This window comes from Pygoscelis adeliae, unplaced genomic scaffold (assembly GCF_000699105.1).
Source record: "Pygoscelis adeliae isolate BGI_AS28 unplaced genomic scaffold, ASM69910v1 Scaffold108, whole genome shotgun sequence".
NCBI lineage: Eukaryota > Metazoa > Chordata > Aves > Sphenisciformes > Spheniscidae > Pygoscelis > Pygoscelis adeliae.
In genome coordinates this window covers 8,330,731-8,340,504 of record NW_008825498.1, presented here as the reverse complement: position 1 = coordinate 8,340,504, position 9,774 = coordinate 8,330,731, and the positions used below count along the sequence as shown (strand labels likewise).

The following is a 9,774-nucleotide window of genomic DNA, read 5'->3' as shown; positions in this document are numbered from 1 at the left end:
AATTTGGGTGTCTCGCTTTATTTTATTGTTACTGATATAAAGGGAATATAATATTTGGGATATTTTGAGTCATGATTTGTAAAGACTTCTTGAAAACGCTATAGAAAGTGCTCTTGAGCCACAGTCTGTACTTTATGTGTAATTGGTAAAATACTGTATGTGCTACACAGCCGCTAACGTACCTGAGAGTATTGAATCTTAAGGACTAAAGATGACAGTGCTGAAGCAGTTTGGCTTTGCTTCATCTCTTCGTTTGGTTTGTTGTTTGGGTTTTTTTTTTCCCTCTCTATCAGTTGAGAGAATGCTCTTAATACGTTATTCTTTCCACCTAGTTGAACACTTGTGGTGTATAAATACTTCAAATGCACTGTAAAGCAAGGAATTATTTTAATGAATTGAGTATTCATTTCTTGCCTGTAGGAGAAAGCAGTGGATCCTAAAACGCGTTTACTTCTGTACAAGATGGTCAATGCTGGGATGCTGGAGACCATCACAGGCTGCATCAGCACAGGAAAAGAATCTGTTGTTTTTCATGCATATGGAGGAAAGTAAGTATATTGTTTGTTACTGACAGTAGCTTTAGGTACCAGAGATGGTTTAAAAAGCAGAAACCACAGAAATACTTAAACAATCTGCACTTTTTTCACTGTCAAGACTTAAAGTTTGTATTCATGTATATGCAGATAATAATAAAATCTGAAAACCAAATGGTACCAACTGTAAAGTAAAAAAATCCCCGCTTTCCTCCTTGGAGACCATTTAATGAACACGGACAAATCCACTACAGCTTTCTGTGGAAAAATATGTACTCCTTTTTTTATAAAAAAGAAGTCTTGCGATTTTGAGGAACTCTTTCCACTGACCTGCCCCAGACTACAGAGCTGTCGTGCTGATCTTAGGCTACCTGAAGATTGTCTTTCCATACAGATCACTGCATTGTCGGCTCCGTCTGTGCAGTTCAGTGGAGGTGCTGTTTGTTACTTTTGGGTTACCTTGGGATGCTGTTCACTTTGCAAGTCGTGCAAGAGTCCAGTTTTAAAGACTACCATGCTGGAAGGATTGTAGTACGTTCGTAGTGACTGTAGTGCATTGAAACACCACTAGTTTAAAGTGAGTTAAGAAAAAACGTAATAAAACCCAAATACAGATAACGTATTTAGAGATGTCGAGAGAGAGAGGCAAGTTGGGGGTGGGGAGAAAAGTTGCTTGTTTGTTTTTTTTTTTTTTAATTGACCTTTCGCTTGAATGATGTTCAGGAGTGTTCTTTTGCTTAGTAGTATTCAACGGGCAGTATCTTTGTGGTGCTTAACAAAACATTGTGATGCTACCGTTATTGTTCTAATGCAAGATTTTTTCACTTGTAATTTCTTGAAACAAGTACATCCATTAACAGGGTTGTTATTAGCTATGACATTTAATTAAAATATTAACAAACTGGGAGATGGAACCTATTTGATAAGCAACATATAATCAAAATGCCAAAACCCAAACATTCATATAAACTTGAATTGGCTCCCAAATTTGATAGAAAATCAGATCTTTTCCTCTCTTGTATTAAAAATTGCTATATCTTGCAATGTTTAAAAAAATAAAAAAAAAACAAAATCATGCATTTGCTTGTAAAGATGTGAATAGTTAACTTTGTTATATATTTGACTTTTTCCACGAGAAGTGCAACTGAAGATAAAGTTATACCTCCAGAATGTGCCATCAAAGTGTTTAAAACAACTCTTAATGAATTCAAGAACCGTGACAAATACATTAAGGATGACTACAGATTTAAAGACCGCTTCAGTAAATTGAATCCACGAAAGATTATTCGTATGTGGGCTGAGAAAGAAATGCATAACTTAACGAGGTAAAGAAAAAAAACCCCAAAATATAGTTGCCAAATGCCTGTCGGTTTCCTATTCTCTGTTTAAGGAAGTTACACTATGCCTGGGTTGAAGTTTATATTTGATTTTTAGGCTAAACAATATACAACCTGGCACAGATTGAATAAGCCTCTGGTTTCTTACAGTTTAATGAATTGTCAGCATCCTCAGTGGTTTGGCAAGCAGAATTTACAAGCCAATGAAATTAATGGGCTCTAGCTGTAAAAGTCATTAGTTTTCAGTGAGCTTTTTTAGACCCACTTATGACTTGAAGATCTGAATTTTCCTATGTGAAATACTGCGAAATATATGTATTTCTTCAGTTTTCAATTTGGTCTATTTCAAAGACTTCTTGACTCTGGATCAAGTTTCTCACACACAGCTCTCTCAGATTGGAAATGAGCAAGCAGGAGCTAGAACTGTAGGGTTTCAGGGGTTTTGTTTTGTTTTTCTTAATCAGTATCTATTTTCTGATCCACAGAATGCAAAATGCAGGAATTCCTTGTCCTCAAGTGGTTATCCTTAAGAAACACGTCTTGGTTATGTCTTTCATTGGCCAGGATCAAGTCCCAGCTCCTAAACTAAAGGATGTAACACTTAGTAGTGAAGATATGAAAAAGGCCTACTATCAGATTCTTAATGTAAGACAATGCTGATTTCTCCTCCAATTCGGGGTTGTGTTTTCTTTTAGGGGAATAACTTAAAGGACAAATCAGCATTTATTTACTTTTTCAGGATGCTTGCATCACTTTCAAGATATGGAGTCCAAAGGCTTATTTTGCTGCTGTTTAATGTGTGACTTAGAATAAATAAGAAATTATGGACTGTGAAAAATAAATAAATTTAATCTTAATCTGAGTAGAAAACATGCTGGAACTTGATGACAAACAGATATTTAGCAGCAGAGAAATTATGAGCAAGTAGTCCTTCTTTTATAGAAGCAGTATGTGGTTTAGAAAGTTCTCTGAAGTCTTTCTGGGCTTACCAAATACTTAATTTACAACGCTTAAGCACTCTCCGGTGGATAACCCCCTCCCCACACCCCTTTTTAACAAATCTAGAAATCGGAGAATGAATTAGAATATTGCATGGTAGATGCTTTACTTTCCTATTATCTGCTGTAATTGGTTCAAACGTGTACCTGCTAACTGTCCACTCGCTGTTAGCTTCCTATAGACATCAAAAAAAAAAGCAAGCAAGCAACCAACCCAGCAGCTTGATAATATGAATGGTCCGTGCCTCTAATCTTGAGACCAGTAGAGCAAGACAACCATGTTTTAAGTGAATATGCGTACTAGTTAGGATTCAGTATCTAAAGCTGTGAGACTTCTTTCCTGTGTGACGGGGTGAGAATGACAGGTATATTCAGAGAACGTGTTTATCTGTCTCGTGTGCTTGGACTGGTTGGCAGAGCTGACGTGAGTTTACCAGACTGATTCTTCTGACTTGCCAAAGCTAAACTCCATGACAAAAGCTTAGTTTGCTGGCAGTTTACCAAAACTGCGATTCCCTGTATGAAACTTTATTGAAGACTTGGAAAAAAATGATGTAAGTTGGGTGGGTGACTGGGGAAAGGCTTTGTTTTGTTACAGTCATGCAAACGATATTTATTTGGAGTATAGCACGCTTCATTCATTCATCAGTTTGGTTCCTTGCAGATGATGCAACAGTTGTATAAGGAGTGCAACCTGGTCCACGCAGATCTGAGTGAATACAACATGCTTTGGCATGATGGGAAGGTGAGCATATTCCTAACGTGGGAAGGAAAGTTTCGTCTAACGTGAAATGTTACTACATGAATTGCTGTCTCCCTGTGACTACAGGTCTGGCTTATTGATGTCAGTCAGTCTGTGGAGCCAACTCATCCTCACGGACTTGAGTTTTTGTTCAGAGACTGTAGGAATGTTTCACAGGTAGGACCTCTTCATCTGACAATCCTCTGTTATGCTGAATGTTTTCCAAGGTAAAATCGGTTCAGAGCTAACTAAAAATCAACCAATACAACTCCATTAAAAACTGGTCACCACCACCTATATATAAGATTACTCTCACATATTGTCCGTACTGATGGTGTTCTTCTCCAAAAGGGAAAAAAGCGTGGAAGAATAAAACAGTACCACTAGAACGTAAAACTTCTTTCGGTTATTTTTGTCTGTGGGTCAACAAAAGCAAAAACGTCATTTTGACTAAATGCTGTAATTGCAACTTGGGGAAGGAAAAGGAGTATTTTGTTTTGTGTAGTAAAATGTTTAATGTGTGCTTTTTATATTGACTAGTTCTTCCAGAAAGGAGGTGTGGCAGAAGCACTTAATGAGCGTGAACTCTTCAATGCTGTCTCAGGTTTAAATATTACAGCTGAGAATGAAGTAGACTTCCAAGCAGAGGTATAGCTTTCTCCGTGTCGAACATTCTGGTTTGGTTAGCTATAGTAGCTATTGTAATACCTTAACTTTCCACGTTCAGTTTGTATGATTAGTGTGTGTCAGTATAATTTCAGCAGTCATTCTGCATCTCTTTTTTTAAACTCGATTATTTCAACATAGTAAAAATGTTTTCTGAAACTCAGATTGGCAGACCTCTCCACGCCCTTTCCTGATCTCCCTGCTCCCGAGTATAAAAGGCTTCACATTGCATATAATTGCTGCCTTCAGCGTTAAGGGACATGTAGTGATCTGTTTTAGTTTAAAAGCTAGCTTTGTTCTCTTTCCTTACATACATTAAAGGCTGTGCAGCAAAAGGGAAGTTGGTTTTAAAAAAAAAAAAAAAAAAAATTGTTCTACTGCTTATTTTTCATGTTTTAGATTTTAACTTACTTGAATTTAAAATTTATAGGCTAGCATTTTCCATGTTCAAGCCTAAAATTAGACACCTGAAATCATGCTAATGTAAATACAGACAAGGAATCTTTGGTCACCTTTGGCTTTTAATTTTCAGATTTTGGATGTAACTCCTCAAGGCATGCATCCTGATACCAGACATTTGTAAAAATTGTCAAAAATTCCATATTTACTAATTAAAGCAAGGGTGACATGGCAATTCTACTCTACTTGATTCCTAATAACAGTGCAGGTTTATGCTAGTCCAGCACGTAGTAGGTGGGAGCTTGAAACTGTTTAACTCCTGGGGTAGGTCCTCAAAGTGGGCAAGAGATAAAGGGAACACAATATCGCTGTTCCAAGATCCTTATGTATCAGTTAATCAAGCAAAAAACAATTCCCACACTGGCAGTGTTGTGAGCGTTGGGGTGTGGGGTCCATGGTTTTTTTTGTTGTTGTTGTTATAATGTCACCTTTTTTGCTTATAAGTTTTATGGGAAAGACGTACATTGCTGTTTAAATAGAGGTGAATTTGAGCAGCCCATCCTTAAACTTCAGACTTTGACTTTAGTCGCTAGTAACTAAAATTATCTCCCCTGGAGTACAAGAGGACGTAATCCAAACATGACAATCTGAAGATTAAAATAAGCTACTGTACTGTGTTAGTTTGATTGCGCAAAACGTCTAAGTATAACTGTCTTCAACTTTCACCGTTAAAATTATTGCAGTGGATTTGTAATCTTAGTATTACTTGGAATTTCTCCAGTGCTGATGGATTGGCTGAGTTACGGTAGAGGTGTTCAGAGTTGGAGAAAGGGACGCTTCTGTACTTTGGGGAGTACAGCTGAAGTCTTAAGAAGCATCCGCTCCTCCCTGCAACTTGTGCGTTTCAGTTACATAGCACGAGACTATAAAGGAGCGCTGCCCGTTTTACGAACTCGTTGAGAACAGATGTTTCAAGCTGTTCTTCCAAAGTACGTTGCTCCACACACGTGACTGAATCATTGAAATAGGAATATTGTATATACCTGGTCAGTCATCTAAAGCTACCTTTTAACGCTGTTCTAGAAACATTCTGGTGCAGGCATGGTTTTATGATCTCAGCGTGGATTTATTTTTGGCTCTCTAGATTGAAGCTTTGGAGAAGATGAATGAAGATCACGTGCAGAATCATGGAAAGAAACTGTCAATGTTTTCAAGCGACGGAGACCCACCTATATATGATGAATAGCACTGAGCATATAGCTGCTGACGAAACGAAACACGAATTTACTGCTTCTGACCGTGTTGGTGCAGTGGCAAATGTCAACTACAAATGTCAGGAGAGAGTGGTTGACTGGGAACACCAAAATGGAAAACACAGCGAGCATACGGTGATGCCTCAGTGTTGTTGTTTTTTTTTAACTTAGCCCACACATCAGGCCGGCACTGTGAGAATGGACTGTCACTACCTCTTCGGATGGTCTGACAACTTCACCAATTAATTGCCCAGTTACATTAGACTAATGTAGCTGAGGTGGTCGTATTTTGCGTGATTCAGAGCTTGTATGTTTTAGTTTTAAAAAAAAAAAAAATCATCTAGATTGTCTAAAGTATTTAGTGGGAAAGCACACTAGGAGGGTCCCTCTTTTTTTCCTATTGCTACTTGAAAAACTAATTAAAAATTGTGTGTGGACACAATGTCAGTTGAACCTTTCATCCTTCTCCACCAAGGTCAAAATGAAAAGTCAAACTATGCGCTGCAATCATAAGAAAATGTTAATTTAACAAACCAATGTCTTTATATATGCGAAAGTCTGGACCTTTTTGTTTGAAGTACGCGGAATGTGGCTCTAACTATCTCTGTAAATACAGTTGGGTATTACATGAGAAACAGATTTGAATCCAACCAGCAGAGGACTTCTTTGGTGATGTGCCAGGAAATCCTGAGGGCCGCATCCCAGTTGCGTAACAAAGAGTAAGTTCAGTTAGCTTCACTCTTAACATACAAGCGGTTCCAAGAACTCGGTGCAAGCAAAAAAAAAAAATTCTCTATAATAATCCTGTCTCTAAACTGAAATTCTGGGTAGAGCATCAAACATTCTTACTCACCCCAAAGATAATCATAGACTATGAAAACTGAATCTTGATTGTCATTAGTTTTAAACAAAGCTTGTTGCTTACTAGTGCAAGGATACTACTCAAATTTATCTTTTTCTCATGCTTTTACTCTTAATGGCAGTCTTTTTATTTTAGCAAGTTCTAAAACTCTAGCAATGTTTCTCTCCAAAACAACGCACCTAAAGATGAACTGATGTAGTGGGGTGGTTTGGAATGAAGAAATTCTGATCGACTTCTTTTTAACTCTGACCGCTGTTTCTGATGCTGCTCTTTATCAAGCAGAATACAGCGTTGCTACGTGTGACATTCTCACAGTGTGCTGTGGAAGTGGTTTTTTTTCTTTTTTGTTGGAAAACCAGTGGCGAAGTAAAAACTTCAGATCTTGTGGTGGTATTCTTGCGTGGTTCTTTGCATCGTACAGGCCTTTGTCGATCCTCAGTGCTGCACTAAAGCAGTATTGGGGTAGGACTACAGTAGTTCATTATAACAATAGAAAAATTAGTATTTTGGTGGGTACTACATAAACCGTAAACAACCTTGACATTTTTGCCAGTTTCAACCCAGTATTTGCATCCTCTTCCCTCTTCTAAATTAGACATTTACCCCTTACTTCTGAAATAAAGGAACTTGCGTCTCTTGGAGATATAGGTCTATTCCTAATTGCTCAGTGAAACAGTTGCCCAAAATAATGGTATCAGGGAAAAAACAGACTAGGTACTGAGAGGGAGGTGCTACAGTTACCCAACCCCTTCAGGAAGACTAAAAAGCTTCCCTTGTCAAATAAAACCAAATCTTCTCCTTCAGAGGAAAAGGCTTTTAAAAAGGAAAGGATAGTCCTAGTCTAGGCTTTTTACAAGTTTCAATACTCTAACATTTCTTACAGAAAAAGGTATCTCAGAGTGGTTGCTGATACCTTACAATGTGCTTGTCTAGGAAAGATGCTGATCGTTAAGGATATTTGCATCGAGTGAGAGGAAGAGAGCGAGCAGAAACAAGGGGAAGTGAGAGGAGCGTGTTTTTGGAGCCGTCATTTGAAACAGAGGCACCTGCTTGTTTCATTGTGCTTGGACTGAAGCCTCAGTTGTTACTGTCATTTTTAATTTCTTTCTAAAAGCTGTCTAGCACAGATGAAAAAAAAAAATCAAATAAATGAAGCAATGGTCCTCAAGTGTGTGATTTAAAGCTACGGGGCCCGATTATATTGCCTAAACATCTTCTCACTTCCAGCAGTAAAATTCGCTCAGGAATTTGCTTTGAGATTTTAAGACGTCTGGGCACGTTGTTAAGTAGTTGAAAACAAGAAGTTGCTAAAATGAGCATTTTCCTGGACTCCTTTGAAATAAAAGGTTCTAGGATTATTATTAAGCAAATAGAACCTTAGAAGCACATCTAGATTTTTTATTGTTAATTAAGCCACTGGCTTAATTACCTTTTCTGACATTATGGCTGTTCTAACGGCCAATTCTAAAATTATCACAATAGTTTCAAGTTGTGTCTTTACATACTTGTCTGCTGATTCCCCCTCCCCATACCTCAGTTTCTACTATCTTAATATTCCTGTTGCAATTGTAGAAAGTGCTTGCTGTCTGGTAGGGAAGTAGGAGTTAAGGTTAAACGTCAGTGGAATTTCTTAAATTTTGACCTTGGATTAACTAAACTTTCGGCTAACATGCAATGAATTCATTATTTTGTAAAAATTATAAACTTCAGGGTACTTTAAATGCTCTGGAAATACTTGGCCTCTCTAGTTAACACAGAATTGTCTGATGATGCAGGAGGGTTCTGCAGAACAAATAGATTGTTGTAATTCCTAGTTGTGACTTCAGTTTCTCTAGTCTGATGTCAAATTATTGCAGTTAGACTAACTGGGTCACAAGCCAGCAAGCACTTGTTTGCATGATACCATGTTATTATCTGGTACTTAAATTTCTATTTCTCCTGTACTAAGTTGTGCCGCTCCAGTCTAATCTGAAAAGTTTTCAATTGGTATGATATCAGTCTTTTTTTTTTCCCCCTTTATCTTTTATTTCCCTTTCTAAACCAATAAGCAAATAGGTAATTGATGATGTTTTCACACAATTTCTAAATTATACTGTAGGTTTTGCAACTAGTGAACTAAGCCAGTGCATCAACCAGAAAAACCCCATTGCTACTTTATTGTCCAAACTAAAATACAAATAAGCATAAATGCTGAGAAACAATCCAGACTTTAACTTCAGTAACGCTTTATTAATGCTGTTCCTGAAATAAGGGCTATTTTCAGAGTATGATTTCCCCTTCTGATCTATTTACAACTAGCCACTGAAAAGCAGTTTCATGCCCCAAAGCAGTATCAGTACTGACTGCTTTTCAGAGATGATGCAGTAAGTGTGGACAAACTAAGGCAGAGCTCTGAAGCAGTTGGTTCCCTTTTGCCCAGCCAGTCCCCGAGCAGCGGCCCCCCCGGCCAGCTTCCCCCAGTTTATGTACTGAGCATGACATCACATGGTATGGAATGTCCCTTTGGCCAGTTTGGCTGTGCCCCCTCCCAGCTTCTTGTGCACCTCCAGCCTTCTCAGTCGGTAGAGCATGGGAAGCTGAAAAGTCCTTGGCCAGTGTAAGCACTACTTAGCAACAACTAAAACATCAGTGCGTTATCAACATCGTTCTCGTCCTAAATCCAAACCACAGCACTGTACCAGCTACGAGGAAGGAAATCAACTCTATCCCTGCCGAAACCAGGACACCCACCTAAAAGTTTTGAGGCTTTTTTTGAGAAAGTGCTATAAAAGGTTGAGCCAGATATATTTATCTCCTGTGTGACACGCCTTAGCTCCAAGTATTTTCCTTCCAGGAGGCCAGCAGAGCGACCGGCTAGCTAGCCAAGAGGCCCACCTGAGGTACGGGAAGAGGTTTCAGCGTGACCTTGCGCTGCAGAGCGGCATCGAAACCCCGGCGTTCCCACGCCGGCAGCACCACAGGCTGCGCCTGAAGCGCGGCCGCTC

At 38.6% G+C, this 9,774-nt stretch overlaps 2 protein-coding genes across 2 annotated transcripts in view; both read left to right on the top strand.

The window, feature by feature from the left end:
- RIOK3 (RIO kinase 3) overlaps positions 1-7,177 on the top strand; it is a 10,529-nt gene extending 3,352 nt beyond the window's left edge. The window contains exons 6-12 of the mRNA XM_009331446.1: positions 421-548; positions 1,673-1,858; positions 2,356-2,515; positions 3,533-3,613; positions 3,698-3,787; positions 4,151-4,258; positions 5,820-7,177. Of these exons, the coding sequence (XP_009329721.1) occupies positions 421-548; positions 1,673-1,858; positions 2,356-2,515; positions 3,533-3,613; positions 3,698-3,787; positions 4,151-4,258; positions 5,820-5,921 (855 nt within the window). The 3' untranslated portion in view covers positions 5,922-7,177. The remainder of the gene's footprint in view (positions 1-420; positions 549-1,672; positions 1,859-2,355; positions 2,516-3,532; positions 3,614-3,697; positions 3,788-4,150; positions 4,259-5,819) is intronic.
- A 1,055-nt stretch (positions 7,178-8,232) lies between these two features.
- LOC103923212 (chromosome unknown open reading frame, human C18orf8) overlaps positions 8,233-9,774 on the top strand; it is a 19,815-nt gene continuing 18,273 nt past the window's right edge. The window contains exon 1 of the mRNA XM_009331491.1: positions 8,233-8,379. Within this exon, the coding sequence (XP_009329766.1) occupies positions 8,233-8,379 (147 nt within the window). The remainder of the gene's footprint in view (positions 8,380-9,774) is intronic.